Source organism: Oncorhynchus nerka, linkage group LG27 (genome assembly GCF_034236695.1).
Source record: "Oncorhynchus nerka isolate Pitt River linkage group LG27, Oner_Uvic_2.0, whole genome shotgun sequence".
Taxonomy (NCBI): domain Eukaryota; kingdom Metazoa; phylum Chordata; class Actinopteri; order Salmoniformes; family Salmonidae; genus Oncorhynchus; species Oncorhynchus nerka.
In genome coordinates this window covers 15,264,689-15,288,273 of record NC_088422.1, presented here as the reverse complement: position 1 = coordinate 15,288,273, position 23,585 = coordinate 15,264,689, and the positions used below count along the sequence as shown (strand labels likewise).

General features: G+C 45.4%; 1 protein-coding gene across 3 annotated transcripts in view; it reads left to right on the top strand.

The window, feature by feature from the left end:
• Window positions 1–23,585, top strand: part of rhobtb4 (Rho related BTB domain containing 4) — a 71,345-nt gene that overhangs the window by 23,127 nt on the left and 24,633 nt on the right. The window contains exon 1 of one of the 3 annotated variants that reach the window (XM_065011408.1): window positions 8,415–8,746. The exons of the other annotated variants lie outside the window; for them this stretch is intronic. Within the exon in view, the coding sequence (XP_064867480.1) occupies window positions 8,718–8,746 (29 nt within the window). The 5' untranslated portion in view covers window positions 8,415–8,717. Of the gene's footprint in view, window positions 1–8,414; window positions 8,747–23,585 lie in introns of those variants that run through there. 3 annotated transcript variants of the gene reach the window in all.

Below are 23,585 nucleotides of genomic sequence, written 5' to 3'. Positions count from 1 at the left end.
CGGGACATAGGACAGTGGACTGAACTGACAGGGATTGGGACTGAAGCATGGGACATAGGACAGTGGACTGAACTGACAGGGATTGAGACTGAAGCACGGGACATAGGATAGTGGGGTGAACTGACAGGGATTGAGACTGAAGCATGGGACATAGGACAGTGGGGTGAACTGACAGGGATTGAGACTGAAGCATGGGACATAGGACAGTGGGGTGAACTGACAGGGATTGAGACTGAAGCACGGGACATAGGACAGTGGACTGAATTGACAGGGATTGGGACTGAAGCATGGGACATAGGACAGTGGACTGAACTGACAGGGATTGAGACTGAAGCATGGGACATAGGATAGTGGACTGAACTGACAGGGATTGAGACTGAAGCATGGGACATAGGACAGTGGGGTGAACTGACAGGGATTGAGACTGAAGCACGGGACATAGGACAGTGGGCTGAGCTGACAGGGATTGAGACTGAAGCATGGGACATAGGACAGTGGGCTGAGCTGACAGGGATTGAGACTGAAGCACGGGACATAGGACAGTGGGCTGAACTGACAGGGATTGAGACTGAAGCACGGGACATAGGACAGTGGGCTGAACTGACAGGGATTGAGACTGAAGCATGGGACATAGGACAGTGGGCTGAGCTGACAGGGATTGAGACTGAAGCATGGGACATAGGACAGTGGACTGAGCTGACAGGGATTGAGACTGGATTGGGACAGGGAAGCATGGGACATAGGACAGACTTAACTGACAGGGATTGGACTGAAGCTGGGACATAGGACAGTGGACTGATAGGATAGTGTGACTGAAGCACGGAACATAGGACAGTGGACTGAGCTGACAGGGATTGAGACTGAAGCATGGGACATAGGACAGTGGACTGAGCTGACAGGGATTGAGACTGAAGCACGGGACATAGGACAGTGGACTGAGCTGACAGGGATTGAGACTGAAGCATGGGACATAGGACAGTGGGGTGAACTGACAGGGATTGAGACTGAAGCATGGGACATAGGACAGTGGGGTGAACTGACAGGGATTGAGACTGAAGCACGGGACATAGGACAGTGGACTGAACTGACAGGGATTGGGACTGAAGCATGGGACATAGGACAGTGGACTGAACTGACAGGGATTGAGACTGAAGCACGGGACATAGGACAGTGGGCTGAACTGACAGGGATTGAGACTGAAGCATGGGACATAGGATAGTGGGGTGAACTGACAGGGATTGAGACTGAAGCACGGGACATAGGATAGTGGGGTGAACTGACAGGGATTGGGACTGAAGCACGGGACATAGGATAGTGGGGTGAACTGACAGGGATTGAGACTGAAGCATGGGACATAGGACAGTGGGGTGAACTGACAGGGATTGAGACTGAAGCACGGGACATAGGATAGTGGGGTGAACTGACAGGGATTGGGACTGAAGCACGGGACATAGGATAGTGGGCTGAGCTGACAGGGAATGAGACTGAAGCACGGGACATAGGATATTGGGGTGAACTGACAGGGATTGGGGGTAGTGTCAGTGTCTGAATGTGGCTCATCTTGGGGAGCTGTTGGGTGAATTCTCAGGGTCAGGGATTCATGGTCTGGGCACAGAGGGAAGAAGACACAGGCAGACAGACAGATAGACAGACTGTGGCCTAGTCAGCAAGGCTCCCCTACTGCTCCAGCAGCCTGTGTAAGTGTGTGTGTGTGTGTGTGTGTGTGTGTGTGTGTGTGTGTGTGTGTGTGTGTGTGTGTGTGTGTGTGTGTGTGTGGAAAGCTAAATCAACAAATATGGCAGAGCATATTTCCCAGTCTTATGTTCATGTGACGGCCACTTGTTTCTCTGTATTTTTAGGAAATAATTGACTTTGTTTAGACAAGATAACTCTCTTCCTTAATCTATGGCCTCAATTATTCTCAACCCACAGTTCATTACAGTACACCAACAAGGATCATTTTCAACCCACAGTTCATTATAGTACACCATCAAGGATCATTCTCAACCCACAGTTCATGACAGTACACCAGCAAGGATCATTCTCAACCCACAGTTCATGACAGTACACCAGCAAGGATCATTCTCAACCCACAGTTCATGACAGTACACCAGCAAGGATCATTCTCAACCCACAGTTCATTACAGTACACCAGCAAGGATCATTCTCAACCCACAGTTCATTACAGTACACCAGCAAGGATCATTCTCAACCCACAGTTCATTACAGTACACCAGCAAGGATCATTCTCAACCCACAGTTCATGACAGTACACCAGCAAGGATCATTCTCAACCCACAGTTCATGACAGTACACCAGCAAGGATCATTCTCAACCCACAGTTCATTACAGTACAGCAGCAAAGAGACATTTCCAAACACATTTAATAACAATATGTAATACAATTTCAATAACATAGTAATAAAACACTGATACAAGCCCAGTGCTTCTTGCGACTGGAACAAGGAGGCCACTTGAGAGTTCTGTCACAAGGCACCTTCTTAACAAGCACTGCCTCTTCTAATGTTATAGCCCTCAATGTAAGACCATGACCCCCCGTTTTATGCAGCATTCCAATCCCATCATTCATGACGTTCCATTTGTGCCATGCCAGAGGGGGCAAGGGGGCAGCGCTTTCTCAGGGTGTGTGTGTGTGTGTGTGTGTGTGTGTGTGTGTGTGTGTGTGTGTGTGCGTGCGTCCATTTGAGTGTGCGTACACGCGTCTGCAGGTGAGTGCATGTGAATCCGTGCGTGTGTCTGGTGAGGGCTGTGTGTGTGTGTGTGAGCGTGTGTGCGTGCGTACACTCGTGTGCAGGTTTGTGTGTGAGTCTGTGCGTGTGTATGTGTGTGTGTCGGCTGACAGACAGGGCTGAGTGACTGCATTGACAAGACTGTGGGAACAGGGGGCGTAAGCTAAGCTGTTCCCGAGCAGTAACAGCCTTTCACTACAGAATGACAGAACTACCTGTCAGCACCAAAACATGTTTTCCTCCTACATTCTTTTGGAACATGCAGTACCTAGGTCCACCAGGAGATGTCAGTCTTCTTTCCCTTATACAATCAATAGAGGGTATTTTTGGGTAGCATTTAAATGTTGGTCCTAATTCCCACCTTTTAATGACAACATTTTCATCCAGAGGATTTTTTGTGCATCAGATGAGAACATTGGAAATATTGGGCGCATAGGCCAAAGGCTAAGGAGTAAGCCTATCACCTGTGATGCCAAAATATATATTTTTTATTTCACCTTTATTTAACCAGGTAGGCCAGTTGAGAACAAGTTATCAATTACAACTGCGACCTGTCCAAGATAAAGCAAAGCAGTGCGACAAAAACAACAACACAGAATTACACATGGGATAAACAAACGTACAGTCAATAACAGAATAGAAAATCTGTATACAGTATGTGCAAATGAAGTAAGGAGGTAAGGCAATAAATAGGCCAATAGTGGCGAAGTAATTACAATTTAAAGAAACATCCTACAGGACACATTGTCTGGTCACCGTGCATGGGGTAGTCAAAGGTAGACTCAGTGAAATTACTTTGCCACGTGCAGCACTGCAGATATTGTGATGAGCGAGAGTCACACACAGTATCGGCGTGTGTGCACAGGTTTGCTTCACACTTGTACAACGTGGTAGCCACTGGACCAAAACAGTGGAGAACTTGAGCCTCGTGCTTCAACACTCTTAGTTGTTGCAGAAATTGACCCACTATGCTGTTTACTTTCTGCATCTACGTCATAACGCTGACTCTACCTTTAAAGCTAGAATCCTTAGTTGCTACATCAATTTTTGGACTTATAACTTAATGATATATACCCATTGATTCTTGAAGAATATAACTTATAAATGCCTCATGAGCTCAGTTCAACTTGTTATACTCCAATGTTTGTAAGCAAAGTTAATGTAAACAAACACGGTATAGCCTCAACACATGGCTAAAAGTATCATTTTGAAATCATGGATGCTTTGAATTTGAGTGTTTACATTTCTCCGTTTTTTACCAAAACACAGGCAGGGTGTCGCTTTGTTATTGTTTCAATGAAGGATTCCAGCTTTAAGTGTTAAATCTATGCCCTTATAATGAAAATATAAAGTCATGCGTTACGTTAAATAAATGTTTATTCTTGGCAACACAGTGGCACTTAATCCCCTGTGGCATAGCTTAACGTTCCAGGCACTGAATCCCCTGTGGCATAGCTTAACGTTCCAGGCACTGAATCCCCTGTGGCATAGCTTAACGTTCCAGGCACTGAATTCCCTGTGGCATAGCTTAACGTTCCAGGCACTGAATCCCCTGTGGCATAGCTTAACGTTCCAGGCACTGAATCCCCTGTGGCATAGCTTAACGTTCCAGGCACTGAATTCCCTGTGGCATAGCTTAACGTTCCAGGCACTGAATCCCCTGTGGCATAGCTTAACGTTCCAGGCACTGAATTCCCTGTGGCATAGCTTAACGTTCCAGGCACTGAATTCCCTGTGGCATAGCTTAACGTTCCAGGCACTGAATTCCCTGTGGCATAGCTTAACGTTCCAGGCACTGAATCCCCTGTGGCATAGCTTAACGTTCCAGGCACTTAATCCCCTGTGGCATAGCTTAACGTTCCAGGCACTTAATCCCTTGTGGCATAGCTTAACGTTCCAGGCACTGAATCCCCTGTGGCATAGCTTAACGTTCCAGGCACTTAATCCCCTGTGGCATATCTTAACGTTCCAGGCACTGAATCCCCTGTGGCATAGCTTAACGTTCCAGGCACTGAATCCCCTGTGGCATAGCTTAACGTTCCAGGCACTGAATCCCCTGTGGCATAGCTTAACGTTCCAGGCACTGAATCCCCTGTGGCATAGCTTAACGTTCCAGGCACTGAATCCCCTGTGGCATAGCTTAACGTTCCAGGCACTTAATCCCATGTGGCATAGCTTAATGTTCCAGGCACTGAATTCCCAGACGTTCCGATCATGAAAAATAATGGCTAGTTTATTATACAGCTGGGGGAGGCTTACCTTTCTCATCTACAGTGCCATCTCTGTGCTCCTGTATTTACAGGGGTGGCTGAGCACATGACTGTTGGTGTTGCTGTGTGTGGTAGCACGTTGCCATGCCAATGATCTCACATACAGTGCCTTCAGAAAGTATTCATTCTGCTTGGATTATTCCACATTTCGTTGTGTTACAGCCTGAATTCCACACAATACCCTATAATGACAAAATGAAATGTAAAAAATAATAATAATAATGTTGCTAATTTATTGGAAGTAAAATATAGAAATATCTCTTTTACACAAGTATTCACACCCCAGAGTCAATACATGTTAGAATCATCTTTGTCTTGCTAAGTAAGTCTCTAAGAGCTTTTCCCACCTGGATTGTAAAATCTTTGCACATTGTTATGAAAGAATTCAAACTCGGTCAAGTTGGTTGTTGATCATTGCTATACAGCCATTTTCGAGTCTTGACCTAGTTTTTCAAGTCGATTTAAGACAAAATTGTAACTTGGCCACTCAGAAACCTTCAATGTCGTCTTGGTAAACAACGCCAGTGTAGATTTGGGGTGTGTTTTAGGTTATTGTCTTACCGAAAGGTGAATTTGTCTTCCAGTGTCTGTTGGAAAGCAGACTGAACCAAGTGTTCCTCTAGGATTTTGCTTGTGCTTAGCTCTATTCTATGTATTTTTATCCTACAAAACTCCCTAGTCTTTACTGATGACAAGCATACCCATAACATGCTTGAAAATATGAAGAGTGGTACTCAGTGATGCCCCAAACATAACGCTTTGTATTGAGGTTAATTTCTTTGGCACATTTATTGCAGTTGTACTTTAGTGCCTTATTTCAAGCAGGATGTATGTTTTGGAATATTTTTATTCTATACAGGCTTCCTTCTTTTCGCTCTGTAATTTAGGTTAGTATTGTGTAGTTACTACAATGTTGTTGATCCATCCTCAGTTTTCTCCCATCACAGCCATTAAACTCTGTAACTGTTTTATTAACCTCTACAGGATTGGTGGGACGGTTGCGCTAACATGGGCTAATGCAATTAGCATGAGGTTGTAAGTAACAAGAAGATTTCCCAGGACATAGACATATCTGATATGGGCAGAAAGCTTCAATTCTTGTTAATCTAACTGTGCTGTCCAATTTACAGTAGCTATTACAGTGAAATAATACCATGCTATTGTTTGAGAAGAGTGCACAGTTATGAACTTGAAAAGTTATTAAGAAACCAATTAGGCACATTTGGGCAGTCTTGATACAAAACGTTGAACAGACCTCCCTAGTCTTTGTGGTTGGATTTGTGTTTAAAATGCGTTGCTCGACTGAGGGACCTTACAATTATCTGTATGTGTGGGTTACAGAGATGACGTAGTCATTCAAATCAAATCCTATTTTATTTGTCACATATGCCGAATACAACTGTTGTAGACTTTACTATGAAATAATTGCTTACGAGCCCTTCCCAACAATGCAGAGTTTAAAAATAAAAGAAATAGTAACACGAGGAATAAAATAAAATACACAAGAATGGAGCTATATACAGGGAGTAGCAGTACCAGATCAATGTGGAGAGGTACGAGGTATTTGAGGTAGATATGTACATGAAGGCAGGGTAAAGTGACTAGGCATCAGGATAGATAATAATAAGAGTAAAATAAAGAACAGAATAGCAGCAGAAAGTTATGTGTGTGTGTGTGGTATGTGTGTGTGTGCGTATGTAGTGTAGTGAATGTGTGTGAGTGTCAATGTAGTGGGCGTGAGTGAATGTGTGTATGGTGTGTATATGTAGTCTAGTTAGTGAGTGTGTGTATGGTGTGTATATGTAGTCTAGTTAGTGAGTGTGTGTATGGTGTGTATATGTAGTCTAGTTAGTGAGTGTGCATAGGGTCAGTGCAAGATAGTCAGTGCAGACAGTTTGGGTACCATTAATTGACAATTTAGCAGTCTGGCTATTTGGCAGTCGTATGGCTTGAGGGTAGAAGCTGTCTCAGTTGGTCAGTTTTCGGGGCTTCCTCTGATATAGATATTCTGATATAGAGTTCCTGGATGGCAGGGAGCTCGGCCCCAATGATGTACTGGGCTGTCCACACCACCCGCTGTAGCGCTTTTTGGTCAAGGGCGTTGCATTTGCCAGACCATGCGGTGATGCAGCTAGTCAAGATGCTCTCGATGGTGCATCTGTAGAACTTTTTGAGGGGCCCATGCCAAATCTTTTCAGCATCCTGAGGGGGAAGAGGCACTGCCTTGCCCTCTTCACGACTGTGCGGGTGAGTGTGGACCATGTTAGGTTCTTCAAAATGTATATTAAACACTTACTGCACACAGAGTGAGTCCATTCAACTTATCATGTGACTTGTTAAGCACATTTTTTACTCCTGAACTTATTTAGGCTTGTCATAACAAAGGGGTTGAATACTTATTGACTCTAGACATTTCAGCTCTTTATTTTTAATGAATTTATAAACATTTCTTAAAACATAATTCCACTTTGACATTATGTGGTATTGTGTGTAAGCCAGTGACACACAATTTCAATTTAACCAATTTTACATTCAGGCTGTAAAATTGATTAAGTCAAAATAGATTAAGTCAAAATGCCACAAAGTCAAAATGATGAATTTAAACCTAACCTTTACCTTAACCACACTGCCTAACCCTAACCTTAAATTAAGACTAAAAAGACAACAACAACAAAATAATCAGGCATTTTTACAATTGAGCTAGTTTGGACTTTTCAGTTCTGGTAACTAGTGACAACCATCTCACAGTGATCTGTTTGGCAAATATTTGACCTGAATTTGAAATGTTTTTGGGGAGTGAAGTACCATAGTCATGTTTTGGAAGTGAAGGGCCATATAGTCTTTGGTTAGCTTTCTTCAATAAGAGATCAAATAATATGACATCAAGAACTGTGTATTATACTTTGTATAATATTTGAAAATCATAAATAGATGTTCCACTTGTTTCATCTACAGTTTGTGCCAAAATACACTTGTGACAATGCTGTTGATAATGGAATTACACTGAGACAAAAAAACAAAAACATTTACTGGGAAAAAACTGTGCAGATGCTACATTTGGTATTATGGTAAAATCTCACTCAGTTTTATTCTGTTATCGAACGTTGTATCTGCACAGTTATTCCTGCAGATGTGTTCTTGTAAAATGTTCAGGGGAAATTATGAAACGTAGTCCTTGTGCATAGAGTTCTATGGTTTGTTAAACTTTCAAATCAATGTTTTTTGTTTGGTATACATTTTAGTATCGGCGTAATTCCTTTTTGGTTGTTAACGGGCGGGGAAACTGCTTTAGGGCGGTAACAGGAAGAGCACGAGTCCTTACCATTGGCTCCCCGTCGCCAAGACATCATGACGCACACCAAAGGGGCGTGCCTTTGAAGAAATCAGCTGGAGAGACATTAACTAATAGACGCCTAGCTCACAGGGGAGATAGGGTTATGGTTGATATTTTACCAAAGAAGAGCAGTTTAAGCAAAAGTACAGAGTTACTTACTGCTTTAGCTAGGTGCTAAATTAGTCAGTGAGCAATCTGAAGTGAAAGGAAGGAAAATGCTATCTTTGTTTTAGCGCTGAGTTTTTGTGCAACATTAGCTCTACTTACCTAGTTCTCTCAAGCCAAGGCTCTCGAGGAGGCAGCCTCTTCTTTCCTCCACCCCACTCATTTCTCGCGCCCGGTTAATTTGACGGGCGGACCGACATGTGGGTCAGTACTGGAACAGTCGGAAGGTAGGGAAAAATGACAGCGCAACAGTGTTGCAGGCGTAATGGTCACGTGTTTACTTTTTGTTTCTGTTTTTTGCATTAGGGGGTTGTGATTACAACTCACTGCTTTAATGTTTCCCAAAATTTAGAGCTGTCAACAATAGACTACAATGACAATGTAACAAGCAATAATGATGCTAGATTTTTTTTCTGCACACGGGTCCTGCTGCTCGGAAGCTGCTTGCGTTCGTTTGTGGTGCAGCAATGGGCTTGGTCTGTTACGCAAGACTATTGCACCTGTTTGGGGTGTACCCACTTACCCTTATCTCCACATTAACGTGTTTTGTCTCACAATTTTAACTAATTTCACGTTTGTTTTCGAGTAATCTAGTGTGTATTTTGGGGATATATCTTGTCACCAATGAAAATGCTTATGCATCAGTTGCCTGCAGGTCTCCTACCAGTGAACAATATATTGGGTCTCATACTGTAGAGAATATGAATAATCTGATGCTTGGTTATGAATGGTCGCGCATCAGCAATCACACAAAACACCTTCCATTGATGCCAATTTAATAGTATGTTATAGTCTCCAGCAGCTTTCTGCTTCCTGCAATGTTTCAAAATGCAGTCTTTCATAGAAGAAAAGCTGAATAGCAGATTGATTTGTTGATTGTTGATTTGACACCCACGGCCTGTAATAGTGATCCCAATCATTAAGATGGTTAGGTTACACTAGGTTGCTGCACCACTCTGTCAGTGATTCAGTTAGTCAGTACTCCAAATCACGAATTGCAGTCTGCCAATTATGCTGTTAGAAACATCCTTTGGCATGTTATCTGTTGACCAAAACCAATGCCTTGTGAGGAAAGGTTACTTTTTATTAGGGAGGACAAGAGGAATTATCCTCCCCAAATACGTTATACATGTGTAATAAACACAACACTGCATCTGCTTCGGGCCTGCACTCAGGAAGAAGGATTTCACAACCAAAAAACTATGCTGCTGCCCAGCTTTATCGTATATCTACATTATATATCTTATCATATGGATACAGGGCCAAGCAAGCCATTATAGTGACCAGGGCCTGTTTTGTCTGTTAGAAGTTAGCAGATAACATGCTGCATTGAGACACATGGACGTAACAGAGAGAGAGAGAGAGAGAGAGAGAGACCACATTAGAGACACATGTTTCCAACAGATCACAGAGACCCGCAAAGAATGTGAAAACAAATCAAACATCGATAAACTCCCATATCTGTTAGGCAAAATACCACATTATGCCGTCACAGCAGCAAGATATGTGGCCCGTTGCCATGAGAAAAGGGCAACCAGTGGAGCACAAACAAATTGTAAATACCACCAATATTTATCTTCCCTTTCGTACTTCAACTACTTGCACATTGTTACAACACTGTACATAGCGAATAGTATACCATGTAAAATGTATATTCTTTTAACTTTTGTAAGTGTAATGTTCACTAATGTTTCCTTGTTTATTTACCTTTTGTTTATTGTCTATTCCATTTGCTTTGGCAATGTAAACATATGACCTTTTGATTTGGAGAGAGAGAGAGAGAGATGAGACCGACGCCGTTGGGGCAGTGTGTGGCAGACAGGCAGAGCCGTGCCTAATGCCAGGGTCTGAGACGGAGCAGATGCCTGAGCTGAGAGGAGTGACACAGGAGTGACACTTATCCTGCAGTCCAAAGTAAAAGTGTTCTTGTGGGTGGTTGGTTTACTGGTACATGTTGTAAGTGTAATGCTTGTCATTTTGAGCACCTTCCCCATGAAAAGGCTGTGCACAGCCCTGTGTTCAAGTGTCTCTGGTGTTTACATATGCCTGAGGAGTTAGTGGTAGTCGCAGGTGATGTTTTGGTCATGTGACGTGCACTTGGAGCTTATGAAACACTGTTATTAATGTCCATTGTGTAAGAAAGGCTGTCTGGTTTATTCAGGCTCCTAACAGAAGCTATGGAAGCTATTGATAATGGAAGGACATGGCGAGACATTGCCATTGGCTAAGACATTGTCAAGCCTGGGGATATGGCTTGACCAAAGAGGAAGAGGGAAGGCATTAGAGAGAGACCGAAAGAAAGAAAGAGACAGAAAGGGAGAGAAAGAGATGGAGAGGGAGGAAGTAGGACAGAGAAGGATGCATGTCTTGTTTACAAGGCAGTGAAGCAGTAGAGTCACCCATCCCCAGACATACTCCCATAGTGCCGAGAGCTACCCATTAGGCCTGTTGTGATGGATGCATTTAGAAATGTTGTGTTGTGTGTTCCTATAGCTCTTTGTGTGTGTCAATGTCGGTCTGTGTGTCAGAAGCCCGGGGCAGTTTAATAACATAGGAGACTGTAGCTGGGTGCCCATGCCTCTCCCCTGGACCTGTTTACAGTAGACCAGTACAGCCAAGGTGATTTACAGTAGACCAGTGCAGTCAGGCTGTTTACAGTAGACCACAGCAGCCAGTCTGTTTACAGTAGACCACAGCAGCCTGGCTGTTTACAGTAGACCACAGCAGCCAGGCTGTTTACGGCAGACCACAGCAGCCAGGCTGTTTACGGCAGACCACAGCAGCCAGGCTGTTTACGGCAGACCACACCAGCCAGGCTGTTTACAGTAGACCACAGCAGCCTGGCTGTTTACAGTAGACCACAGCAGCCTGGCTGTTTACAGCAGACCACAGCAGCCAGGCTGTTTACGGCAGACCACAGCAGCCAGGCTGTTTACGGCAGACCACAGCAGCCAGGCTGTTTACGGCAGACCACAGCAGCCAGGCTGTTTACGGCAGACCACAGCAGCCTGGCTGTTTACAGTAGACCACAGCAGCCTGGCTGTTTACAGTAGACCAGTGCAGTCAGGCTGTTTACAGCAGACCACAGCAGCCAGGCTGTTTACAGTAGACCACAGCAGCCTGGCTGTTTACAGTAGACCACAGCAGCCTGGCTGTTTACAGCAGACCACAGCAGCCTGGCTGTTTACAGTAGACCACAGCAGCCAGGCTGTTTACAGTAGACCACAGCAGCCTGGCTGTTTACAGCAGACCGGTGCGTGGCCAGGCTGTTTCCAGTAGACCGGTGCGTGGCCAGGCTGTTTCCAGTAGACCGGTGCGTGGCCAGGCTGTTTCCAGTAGACCGGTACGTGGCCAGGCTGTTTCCAGTAGACCGGTGCTTGGCCAGGCTGTTTCCAGTAGACCGGTGCGTGGCCAGGCTGTTTCCAGTAGACCGGTGCGTGGCCAGGCTGTTTCCAGTAGACCGGTGCGTGGCCAGGCTGTTTCCAGTAGACCGGTGCGTGGCCAGGCTGTTTCCAGTAGACCGGTGCGTGGCCAGGCTGTTTCCAGTAGACCGGTGCGTGGCCAGGCTGTTTCCAGTGGCTGTTTCCAGTAGACCGGTGCGCGGCCAGGCTGTTTACAGTAGACTAGTGTGGCTAGGCTGTTTCCAGTGGCTGTTTCCAGTAGACCGGTGCGCAGCCAGGCCGTTTCCAGTAGACCGGTGCGTGGCCAGGCTGTTTCCCATAGACTAGTGCGGCCAGGGTGTTTCCAGTAGACCGGTGCGCGGCCAGGCTGTTTACAGTAGACTAGTGCGGCCAGGCTGTTTCCAGTAGACCGGTGCGCGGCCAGGCTGTTTACAGTAGACTAGTGCGGCCAGGCTGTTTCCAGTGGCTGTTTCCAGTAGACCGGTGCGCGGCCAGGCTGTTTACAGTAGACTAGTGCGGCCAGGCTGTTTCCAGTGGCTGTTTCCAGTAGACCGGTGCGCAGCCAGGCTGTTTCCAGTAGACTAGTGCGGCCAGGCTGTTTCCAGTAGACTAGTGCGGCCAGGCTGTTTCCTGTAGACTAGTGCGGCCAGGCTGTTTCCCGTAGACTAGTGCGGCCAGGCTGTTTCCAGTAGACTAGTGCGGCCAGGCTGTTTCCAGTAGACTAGTGCGGCCAGGCTGTTTCCAGTAGACTAGTGCGGCCAGGCTGTTTCCCGTAGACTAGTGCGGCCAGGCTGTTTACAGTAGACTAGTGAGGCCAGGCTGTTTACAGTAGACTAGTGCGGCCAGGCTGTTTCCCGTAGACTAGTGCGGCCAGGCTGTTTACAGTAGACTAGTGAGACCAGGCTGTTTACCGTAGACTAGTGTGGCCAGGCTGAGGCAGTAGACTAGTGTGGCCAGGCTGAGGCAGTAGACTAGTGTGGCCAGGCTGAGGCAGTAGACTAGAGCAAGTAGACTAGAGCAGACTAGACTATACAGTAACCAGTTGGTGCCACTCTTGCCACTGTCTCCCCTTTTTTCTCTCTCTCTCTCTCTCTCTCTCTCTCACATGCACACACATACGTCCAGACATGCACAGACACCTGCTCTATTTATGAATAACCTAGGGTTATCCACATTTGCCGACAGTATCAACGACCTAGCTACCATCGCCAGTCATTTTCAATGGAAGGAAGACAATTAGCTAGCTCGTGAGTTAAATTTCTGTTTGTAGTGTGTGTATGCGTTCGTGGAGCAGACTGTAGCTGTCATCCTCTGAGGGGGTGCTACAGGCAGCCAGCTGTGTCATGGTGTTTGGGTGAACTCTAGCCTTGAGGAGGAGGTGGGGGAGAACGAGCAGGATGAAGAATCGGGTTTATGGAGCACTGGGGCCGAGCGGCTGCTACCATTCCAACTGTTACATAACTGGCAGGGAGAGATCTGGGAGGAGTCTGGAGAAAGAAGGTAAGCCAGGAAGGGAGGGACAGGGGGTAGAGAGAGAGGGCAATGGGTGTGAAAAATAATACTTAAACTAAGGACAGAGAGTAACACCCAGGGAGGGAATAGCTGTGTAATCGAGTGGAGCGAGAGAGAAAGGAGATAGGGAAGGTGAGCAATAGAAACACTGCAAAGAGGCCTCCCGAGTGGCGCAGTGGTCTAAGGCTGTGCCACTAGAGACTCTGGGTTCGAGCCCAGGCTCTGTCGCAGCCGGCCGCAACCGGGAGGCTCATGGTGCGGCGCACAATTGGCCCAGCGTCGTCTGGGTTAGGGATGGTTTGGCCGGCAGGGATATCCTTGTCTCATCGCGCACTAGCGACTCCTGTGGTGAGCCGGGCGCAGTGCACGCTGACACAGTCATCAGGTGTACGGTGTTTCCTCCGACACATTGGTGTGGCTGGCTTCCGGGTTGGATGTGCATTGTGTCAAGAAGCAGTGCTGCTTGGTTGGGTTGTGTTTCGGAGGACGCATGGCTCTCGACCTTCGCCTCTCCCGAGTCCGTACGGGAGTTGCAGCGACGAGACAAGACTGTAACTACCAATTGGATACCATGAAATTAGGGAGAAAAAAGGGGTGAAAAAAAATGTAAAAAATAAAACAGCGAAAAGAGTGGTGGATGGAGAAAGGGAGGGAGCATTGGGAGAGGTATGAAAGCTCGCACTGCACTGACACAACCAAACCCATACTGAGACACTCTTATTTACAATGTGCAGGGATACTGGAGTAATAGAGGTAGATATGTATAGTGGTAATGTGACTAGGCATCAGGATATATGATAAACAGAGTAGCAGCCTTGTATATGATGATTGTGTGTGTGTGTGTGTAGAGTCAGTATAAATGAGTGTGCATGTGTTATGTGTGTGTTGGAGTGTCAGTGTGCGTGAGTGTAGAGTCTTGAGTCAGTGCAAAAATAAAATACAATGGTCAACTCAGGTAGTCAATGTAGCCATTCTGTGAGCTGTTTAGCAATCTTATGGCTTGGGGATAGAAGCTGTTAAGGAGCCTGTTGGTGTCAAATTTGATGCACCGGTACCACTTGCCATGTGGAAGCAGAGAGAACTGTCTATGACTTTGGTGGCTGGAATCTTTAACAATTTTCCGGGACTTCCTTTCACACTGCCTGATAGAGGTCCTGGATGGCAGGGAGCTCGGTCCCAGTGATGTACTGGGCTGTCCACACCACCCTCTGTAGAGCCATGCGATGGAGGGCGGTGCAGTTGGCATACCAAGCAGTGATGCAGCCAGTCAACATGCTCTCAATGGTTCAGCTGTAGAACATTTTTAGGAATTGAGGGGCCATGCCAAACCTTTTCAACCTCCTGAGGGGAAAGAGGCGCTGTTGCACCTTCTTTAAGACTGTGTGAGTGGACCATGGAAGCTCTTGACCCCCTCCACTGCAGCCCCGTCAATGTTTCCTCTAGTCCACTATCAGCTCCTTGGTCTTACTGACTTTGAGGGAGAGGTTGTTGTCCCAAAACCACACTACCAGGTCACTGACCTCCTCCCTGTAGGCTGTGTCATCATCACCGGTGATCAGGCCTACCAATGTTGTGTCGTCAGCAAGCTTGATGATGGTGTTGGATGGGTGCGTGGCCAAGCAGTCATGGGCGAACAGGGAGTATAGGAGAGGACAAAGCACACACCCCTGTAGATCCCCCGTTTTGAGGGTCAGCGTGATGGAGGTGTTGTTGCCTACCCTCACCACCTGGGAGCAGCCCATCAGGAAGTCCAGAATCCAGTTGCAGAGGGAGTTGTTCAATGCCATGGTCCAAAGCTTGGTGACCAGCTTGGAGGGGACAATGGTGTAGAAAGGGGGATATTTGCAAGCCGAAGAACACCATCCCAACCGTGAAGCACGGGAGTGGCAGCATCATGTTGTGGGGGTCATTTTCTGCAGGAGGGACTGGATAGCATCATGAGAGAGGAAAATTACGTGGATATATCAAAGCAAAATCCCAAGATATTAGTCAGGAAGTTAAAGCTCGGTGGCAAATGGGTCTTCTAAATGGACAATGACCCCAAGCATACTTCCAAAGTTGTGGCAAAATGGCTTAAGGACAACAAAGTCAAGGTTTGGATGGCCATCACAAAGCCCTGACCTCAATCCTATAGAAAATTTGTGGGCAGAACTGAAAAAGCGTGTGCTAGCAAGGAGGCCTACAAACTGACTCACCAGCTCTGTCAGGAGGAATGGGCCAAAATTCACCCAACTTATTGTGGGAAGCTTGTGGAAGGCAACCTGAAATGTTTGACCCAAGTTAAACTATTTAAAGGCAATGCTACCAAATACTAATTGAATGTATGTAAACTTCTGACCCACTCGGAATGTGATGAAAGAAATAAAAGCTAAAATAAATGATTCTCTCTACTATTATTCTGACATCTCACATTCTTAAATAAAATGGTGATCCTAATTGACCTAATACAGAACATTTTTACGAGTATTTAATGTCAGTAATTGTGAAAAACTGGGATGGTGGAGTTGATGTGTGTCATAACCAGCCTTTCAAAGCGTTTCATGATTACAGATGTCGGTGCTACAGTCATTGTGCCTTGAAGCCTTAAGAGTTCTTAGGAACAGGGATGATGGTAGTCATCTTAAAACATGTGGGGATTACAGACTGGGACAAGGAGACGTTGAAAATTACAGTGAATGTGCCTGCACTCTGATCTGCGCATGCTCTGAGAACACGCCCTGGAATCCCGGCGCTGTCGCCTTGCGTCTGTTGACCTGATTAAAGACCGTACTCACGTAGGCCTCAGAGAGCGAGATCACCACAGTCCTCTGGGTAGTTGGGGGCCCTCACACACAGTACAGTCTTGTTATTGTCAAGGCGTGAATAAAATGCAGTGAGTTCATCTGGTAGAGAGGCATCATTGGGCAGATCATGGCTGGGTCTTCCTTTGTAATCTATAATGGACTGCAGCCCCTGCCACATGCGGTGGGCGTCTGAGCCTGTGTAATTTGATTCCACCTTATTCCTATATTTTCCTTTTGTTGACTCTGAAAAGGTCGTAGTGGGACTTATTGTACTTGTTCCTTTCATTACTTTTCCATTCTTAGATCAAGGTGAAACAACCCCATAATGTAGAGGTAAAAAAGGGCTTGATGTTTGAGAGATTTGGGATGTTTTTATGTTATTTTTTCAAGGGGAACATGTCTTAGTAGCAGACCTGAAGTATTGGCTTGCACCTTCCTCAGTGTGTCTGCTGTTCACTGACGTTTCCAATGGCTGTAGTACAGGTGACAGCCTAACAGATGGTGTCTAGACTGCTGCTTTACTCCACATCCGTCACTGGCTGTGAATTAAAACCTACACAGCTCTCACAGTGTCTAGTTACCTCTGCTGCCTCTCAGCCAGCCTCTCTGTGTGTGTGTGTGACTTTGATATGTGGTTGTCTCAGCTACCTTAAGATGAACACAGTAGTTGGAATTGGTCTGGATAAGAGTGTCTGCTAGATGACTAAAATGTGTGTATGTGTTCGCTGCCCTCTGCGTGGTGGATGCTGTGCTACAGAGCGATGGGGTAGTGCTCCAGGGATCCAGTGTCTGATCCCCTGAGAAACTGTCCTCTGCCCCCAGTTTCATATCTCCATGCCTCACAGCTTGCCTAAGCCTGTTACACACCAGACCTAGGAGACCCTTAACACCGTACAGACACACACACACGCACTCAGGCAGGCCTTTGTATTTTTTTTTACACATGCAGACACACTCTCAAATACAAACATACAAACAAGCATGAGCCAGTGGTGAGTGAGCTGTGACACTGCTGATGTGACACATTGATGCAAATTCACTTACACACTCTGTCCTACACATAGGTTCTCTGTCAGCCCCATAGACTTACTTTGAAAACAAAGCACATTGTACTCAACCCTGAGTGGTGGTGTGCTGATCCTGTAGGGATGATTGTCTAATATTTCTCTTTATTGCTCTTTCCATCTGCAACTCTGAGCTGTTATTGATGTGCTCCTCTTGCAGCTGCTACGACCATTAAAGAAAAATTCCACCCCAAAATTATATTTTGTTATTTGTTTCATTAGTCCATTGTTGATATAGTCCCAAAATGTTTTGCATGTCAGCAATCCATTTTTGAACATATTTAACTTTCAAAATACATAAATACATCTGGTATGATGCAAAGTGCACCATCAAAAGTTTGGACACACCTACTCATTCCAGGGGTTTTCTTAATTTTTTACCATTTTCTACATTGTAGAATAATAGTGAGAGAATGCCAAGAGTGTACAAAGCTGTATCCAAGGCAAAGACTGGCTACTTTGAAGAATCTCAAATATAAAATATACTGTGAACACTTTTTTGGTTACTACATGACTCCATATGTGTTATTTCATAGTTTCGATGTCTTCACTATTATTCTACAATGTAGAAAATAATCCAAAATAAAGAGAAACCCTTGAATGAGTAGGTGTGTCCAAACTTTTGACCGGTACTGTATGTATTTTGAAAATGTAATATCTTGAAACTTCATTTCTGACATGCAAAAAATTTCAGACTAATGAAACAAATACCAAAATCTTGTTTTGGGGTGTAATTTTCCATGAAATGAAGACCTGTTAGATAAGGATAGAGAGAGCAGTAAAAGTCACGACATTCTATCACACTATTAACTGACTCACGTAGACCTACAGTACGTGCCTGACTGTGTGTCTCAGAAAGACAAACACAAAGCGAAACGTAGGGAGGGAGCACAGATAAAGTCTAGATAGACAGCCACTACTCCCTCAGTTCCTCTGCATCTCTCCGGGTTCAGTCACTCCCTCCGCTACTCACATCGACTAAGGTTAAGGTACAGTGTAATAATAACACCTGCTGCTCACTGGCTTTGACAGCTCTGGGACTATAACGGAGATGGAATATTCCAAAGGGAACACACTGTTTGTTGTAGCTCTTAAACAAGACCGGACATTGTTTGTTTAGGCCTATTGCAATATTGTCTCAATCTGTAGCAACAGCAACAATGTATGAGACGAGAGGAGCAGGAGTTGTTGGAGATGAGTGGGGGAGGGGGCGAGCTGAATATCCGGCTGCCTGTCGTCTCGTGTGTCCGATGAATGGATGCCATTTTTATCCGCTACTGTCTATCAGGGCAGGGATGAAGTGCATCTACGTCAATGGAACAATAATAAGCCTATGAATCTTTCAAACAGCCTATTTATGGGACCTTGGATAGGTTGGAGTGGCAGAGTGGTAGGACAGGACTGCAGGTCTGTTCAGGTCTGGTCTGGCCGTATCAATATCACCTTCAGTGAAGTACGGGAGTCTAACCAACTTTCTCCTTCTCTACTGGGTCGGTCCACCTCAAAAAGCACCAGAAAGAGGACTTCGACACTCACCATCTCAGATTGTTCTGAAATCATTTTATTTTGTTAGAAACAGGTAAGAGTAGCATTCCTGCAACATTATTTTGTTGAAATATAATTTGATCTCTGAGAAATGAAGCTCATTGATTGCATTCAAATTTGCCATTTTAATGTATAGGATTCATATCATATTCAATAAATATAGTACCTAACATCTGATATGGACCAAACTTTTTTCTAACAATGATTTAGACATGAGGAATCCCACCACAACAATGAGTATATAGTATCAGAGCTCTATGTTTGACAAGTACTATGGAGCTGCAGCTTGGAGTATTGTTTCTTCATCCTATGTAATGTATTCTCAGTGATTTGGTGATGTTTTTTCCCCCCCTGAGTATTCAGTCATGGAAGTTGTTAGGTTTAAGTCCCATCGTATATCCAGATATTACCAGGTTCTGACCACTAAATGGTGTTGTTCCTGCTATTAGGTGATAAAGGGACAGTTCACCCAAATGACAAAATTACATTGGTTTCCTTCCTGTAAGCAGTCTATTGACAAGGTATGACAATAATAATGCTTGTCAGACATAGAGAGCTGATACTGTATAAGCCTGCTCAGGTCTTCCCCTCCCGGAGGACCTGAGCCCTAGGATCATGCCTCTGAACCACCTGGCATGATGACTCCTTGCTGTCTCCATTCCACCTGGTCGTGCTAATGCTCCAGTTTCAACTGTCCTGCCTGCGGCAATGGAACCCTGACCTGTTCACCGGACGTGCTACCTTGTCCCAGACCTGCAGTTTTCTACTCTCTCTCTCTACCGTACCTGCTGTCTCGAACTCTGAATGCTCGGCTATGAAAAGCCAACTGACATTTACTCCTGAGGTGCTGACCTATTGCACCCTTTACAACCACTGTGGATATTATTATCTGACCCTGCTGGTCATTTATGAACGTTTGAACATCTTGGCCATGTACTGTTATAATCTCCACCCAGCACAGCCAGAAGAGGACTAGCCAGCCCTCAGAGCCTGGTTCCTCTCTAGGTTTCTTCCTAGGTTCCTGCCTTTCCCGTTAGTTTTCCCCAGCCACCGTGATTCTACATCTGCATTGCTTTGTGGAGTTTTAGGCTGGGTTTCTGTGTAGAACTTTGACATCTGCTGATGTGAAATAGGGCTTTATTAACCTCATAGTCCGCCCAAACCCGTATGCGGTAGCGTAACTACAGCCTCAAGCTCATTACCATAACGCAACGTTAGCGATTTCTAAAAATCGCAAATGAAATGAAATAAATATGCCTGCTCTCAAGCTTATCCTTTTCTTAACAATCCTGTCGTCTCAGATTTTCAAAATATGCTTTAGAACCAGAGAAAATCAATAATTTGTGTAAGAGTGGTGATAGCTAGCTTAGCATTTAGCGTTAGCATTTAGCACGCAACATATTCACAAAAACCAGCCAAGGAATCAAATAAAATAATTTACCTTTGAATAACTTCAGATGTTTCAATGAGGAGACTCTCAGTTACATAGCAGATGTCCAGTTTTTCCTGAAAGATTCTTGTGTAGGACACATCGTTCCCTTTCGTTACTATGCATTTGGCTACCGAAACTAACCGAAAATTCAGTCACCTACATGTCGAACTTTTTTCCGAATTAACTCCATAATATCGACTGAAACATGGAAAACGTTGTTTGAATCAATCCTGAAGGTGGTTTGTCATATATCTCTCCATTGAAAGCACCGTCCTTGTAGCCTGGTTTGTTCTGAGATTCGAATGGAAAAATACTGGGAGCTGAGTTTTGCGCACCAAATGCCACGCAGACACCAAGAGGGACACTTGGCAATTGTAGTCTCTTATGGTCAATCTTCCAATGATATGCCTACAAATACGTCACAATGCTGCAGAGACCTTGGGGAAACAAGATAAAGAGTCCGTTCATTCCTGTCGCATTCACAGCCATATAAGGCGATCATGGAAAACGTAGCCTCAGAAATCCTGTGCATTTCCTGGTCGGTCATACATCTTGGTTTTGCCCGAAGCATTTGTTCTAAGGGACTCACAGTGAAAATCTTTGCAGTTCTGGAAACGTCAGAGTGTCTTCTTTCCAAAACTATCAATTCCAAGCATATTCGAGCATCTTTTCGTGACAAAATATTGCGCTTAAAACGGGCACGTCTTTTTATCCAAAAATGAAATACTGCCCCTAGAGTACTAACAGGTACATTTGATTGATTGATTGATGGGTGGGATTGGCGTGGGTGTGGGAGGGTCTGTGGGTGGCTTTTAACTATTTCTTTGGATTCCTCATATCCTACTCATTGTTAGAAGACATTTTGTTTGAAATTGGATGTTAGCTACTGTATTTATTGAATATTATATTAATTCTGTAAATTAAAACAGGCAATTTGGGTGCAATCAATTCGCTCAGTTAATCAGAGATCAAATTATATTTCAACCAAATAATGTTGCAGGAATGCTACTCTTATCTGTTTTTAACTACAGAAACGATTTCAGAACAATCTGAGACTGTGGGTGTCATGGCTTGCCGAAATGAAATGCAACAACCCTGTTCCAATGTCATAAGATCATTCCTCATGAGAGCTGAATATTGACAGCCTTGATTTGACATGTCAGAAATGGTGTGTTGTGTACCAACGTCTAAAAACAGCGCCAGTCTCGCCCCAGCATCTTTGCTATTGTTTTGTGTAGGAAATGGAGGTGAGATGTGTCGAGCAGTGTGTTAAAATGGAGGTGAGATGCAGTGTGTTAAAACGGAGGCGAGATGCGTCGAGCAGTGTGTTAAAACGGAGGCGAGATGCGTCGAGCAGTGTGCTAAAACGGAGGTGGGATGCGTCGAGCAGTGTGTTAAAACGGAGACGAGATGCGTCGAGCAGTGTGTTAAAACGGAGGCGAGATGCGTCGAGCAGTGTGTTAAAACGGAGGTGAGATGCAGTGTGTTAAAACGGAGGTGAGATGCAGTGTGTTAAAACGGAGGTGAGATGCAGTGTGTTAAAACGGAGGTGAGATGCAGTGTGTTAAAACGGAGGTGAGATGCAGTGTGTTAAAACGGAGGTGAGATGCAGTGTGTTAAAACGGAGGTGAGATGCAGTGTGTTAAAACGGAGGTGAGATGCAGTGTGTTAAAACGGAGGTGAGATGCAGTGTGTTAAAACGGAGGTGAGATGCAGTGTGTTAAAACGGAGGCGAGATGCGTCGAGCAGTGTGTTAAAACGCAGGCGAGATGCGTCGAGTAGTGTGTTAAAACGGAGGCGAGATGCGTCGAGCAGTGTGTTAAAACGGAGGCGAGATGCGTCGAGCAGTGTGTTAAAACGGAGGCGAGATGCGTCGAGCAGTGTGTTAAAACGGAGGCGAGATGCGTCGAGCAGTGTGTTAAAACGGAGGCGAGATGCGTCGAGCAGTGTGTTAAAACGGAGGTGAGATGCAGTGTGTTAAAACGGAGGTGAGATGCGTCGAGCAGTGTGTTAAAACGGAGGCGAGATGCGTCGAGCAGTGTGTTAAAACGGAGGCGAGATGCGTCGAGCAGTGTGTTAAAACGGAGGCGAGATGCGTCGAGCAGTGTGTTAAAACGGAGGCGAGATGCGTCGAGCAGTGTGTTAAAACGGAGGCGAGATGCGTCGAGCAGTGTGTTAAAACGGAGGCGAGATGCGTCGAGCAGTGTGTTAAAACGGAGGCGAGATGCGTCGAGCAGTGTGTTAAAACGGAGGCGAGATGCGTCGAGCAGTGTGTTAAAACGGAGGCGACATGCGTCGAGCAGTGTGTTAAAACGGAGGCGAGATGCGTCGAGCAGTGTGTTAAAACGGAGGTGAGATGCCTCGCAGTGTGTTAAAACGGAGGTGAGATGCGTCGAGCAGTGTGTTAAAACGGAGGTGAGATGCGTCGAGCAGTGTGTTAAAACGGAGGTGAGATGCGTCGAGCAGTGTGTTAAAACGGAGGTGAGATGCGTCGAGCAGTGTGTTAAAACGGAGGTGAGATGCGTCGAGCAGTGTGTTAAAAAACGTAGCAGTGCATATTCTGCTGTTCTGTTGTGCGTGCAATGATGTCAAAGGGGGGAAAACGGTTTGTTTTGTTGTTGTAATATCCCAAACAGATGTGGCAGTTAAGAATTCCAGCTTTAAGGAAGAAGCTTAAAGTAAGCCAAGCTCTTGATGGGAGTTGGTTGGTGTTCTGACTCTGATAGGGGAGCCTATGGAGACACTGTCCTGTCCTGTGTGTGACCCAATCACATGAATCATCGCTTTCATCGCATTCTCTGTTAAATAATAGACATGACAAGTCTCTGGGAAACTTCTTGCTTTTCAGACCCATTTGTCTGTTGAACCAGGTCAAAGTGGTCTGTCCTCTGTCTGTACATCACCACTTCCTTCAACATTGGCATAGTGCAAACATGCTCTTTTACTGTTCTGCTGCTGTGGCTCTAGACTAGAGTTTCAGGACGAGCCGAGACACAGAACTCTGTCGTCTGCCCTGTTCAGATGCTACTGTTTCTCTAAACGCTACTGCCTCCTATTCCTCTTTCTGTTTTCAAAGAGGAGGCAATCTTGGCCTCAGCAGACTCTCCAGGGAGAGAGAAAAAGAGAGGGAGGGAAGGAAGGAAGAGGGCTGGCAGGAGGGGGTGGGGGTCTTTTAATGAGTGCCCCTCGGCAGATGAGAGCGAACCATAAGCTTGTTTAAGCATGTAGGGCTTTCACCATTTTGATGTAGTCAACTGGGTGGGGCTTCCTATGGATTAAGGAAGGATCACATAATTCCATCCAGGTCATCAGGAGGAATCAGCCAATGA